A 1,181-nucleotide genomic window follows, 5' to 3' on the forward strand; every position below is an offset into this window, starting at 1 on the left:
GCTGAGAGGGGCCCAGGCCAGGCCAGGAGATGTTGAAATCAGTCTGGGTTCAACCCTGAATTAACATCCTGATGGTGAGGCAACCCTGGAGTCCAAGGGCTGTCAGTCCATCACTTGATACTATAAAGTTCCAGTCCCCTTTCCCAGGGGCAGGTTCTTCCAACATAACCCTTCTTGGGGTGTATGAGTGGAGGTTCCTCCCTTGGCTGGAGACCCCGCCAAAGGTCACTCCTGGAGGCTGAGAGCAGAGATTTCCCCACAAATGTTGGTCTGGGTGAGTCACATCAATCTCTATTTAATAATTGTTTCTTTTTTGTCAGCTTTAGTATAATTGTTTCAACAATCTTATACTATACTACTGGTAGTTTTAACATTTATATTGTGTAGTAAATAATTCTGATTAAAATTTTTTGTCTGTTCAATTGTAATAATGAATAGTTCATTTTATATAAGTTTATCTGATTTTCCATCATTAAAAGCTGCAGGACAAAAGTGGTTCAATCACAGCTCTGTAATTCCTTAAATTCCAACCATTGGTATAATCTGGCAGCTGCCACCAAAACCCCCCCAAAAAACCCACTTCCTGGGAACTGCTCAATATCCCCCCAAGGGACATTTGGGACTCAGCTCTGGAGTTCCCCAAGCTCCAAACCTCCACCCCCAAAACCTAAAATGAGACTCTCCCAAGATATCTGCCGTGAGCTCCCCATCCCTGGAGGTGTTGAGGGGTTGTGGGAGCCCCTTGCTGGGCGGTCGGGCTGGACACACTCCTGCACTCCTGGGGCCAGAGAGTTGTCACCCCCTTCTCCTGCCTGGGGGGCTCTGGGGGGACCTCGGCTCCTGGGGGCTCTTCTGCAGCTGCAGAACCTGGAAGGACCCTTCTCTGGGTGGGTCCTCCAGGTGTTCCAGGAGCTTTGAGCTCATCCTGGGAGCAACTGGGCTACACTGGGATCATCCTGAGATCATCCTGGGAGTGACTGGGCTACGCTGGGATCATCCTGAGATCATACTGGGAGAGACTGGGCTACACTGGGATCATCCTGAGATCGTACTGGGAGCAACTGGGCTACACTGGGATCATCCTGAGATCATCCTGGGAGAGACTGGGCTACACTGGGATCATCCTGAGATCATACTGGGAGAGACTGGGCTACACTGGGATCATCCTGAGATCATCCTGG

At 50.0% G+C, this 1,181-nt stretch overlaps 1 protein-coding gene across 1 annotated transcript in view; it reads left to right on the top strand.

Annotated features, from left to right (window-relative positions):
- The first annotated feature begins 183 nt into the window (after window positions 1-183).
- LOC115307195 (zinc finger protein 256-like) overlaps window positions 184-1,181 on the top strand; it is a 7,698-nt gene continuing 6,700 nt past the window's right edge. The window contains exon 1 of the mRNA XM_029958172.1: window positions 184-274. Within this exon, the coding sequence (XP_029814032.1) occupies window positions 184-274 (91 nt within the window). The remainder of the gene's footprint in view (window positions 275-1,181) is intronic.

Source organism: Manacus vitellinus, unplaced genomic scaffold (assembly GCF_001715985.3).
Source record: "Manacus vitellinus isolate BGI_N305 unplaced genomic scaffold, ASM171598v3 scaffold_144_pilon, whole genome shotgun sequence".
Classification (NCBI taxonomy): Eukaryota; Metazoa; Chordata; class Aves; order Passeriformes; family Pipridae; genus Manacus; species Manacus vitellinus.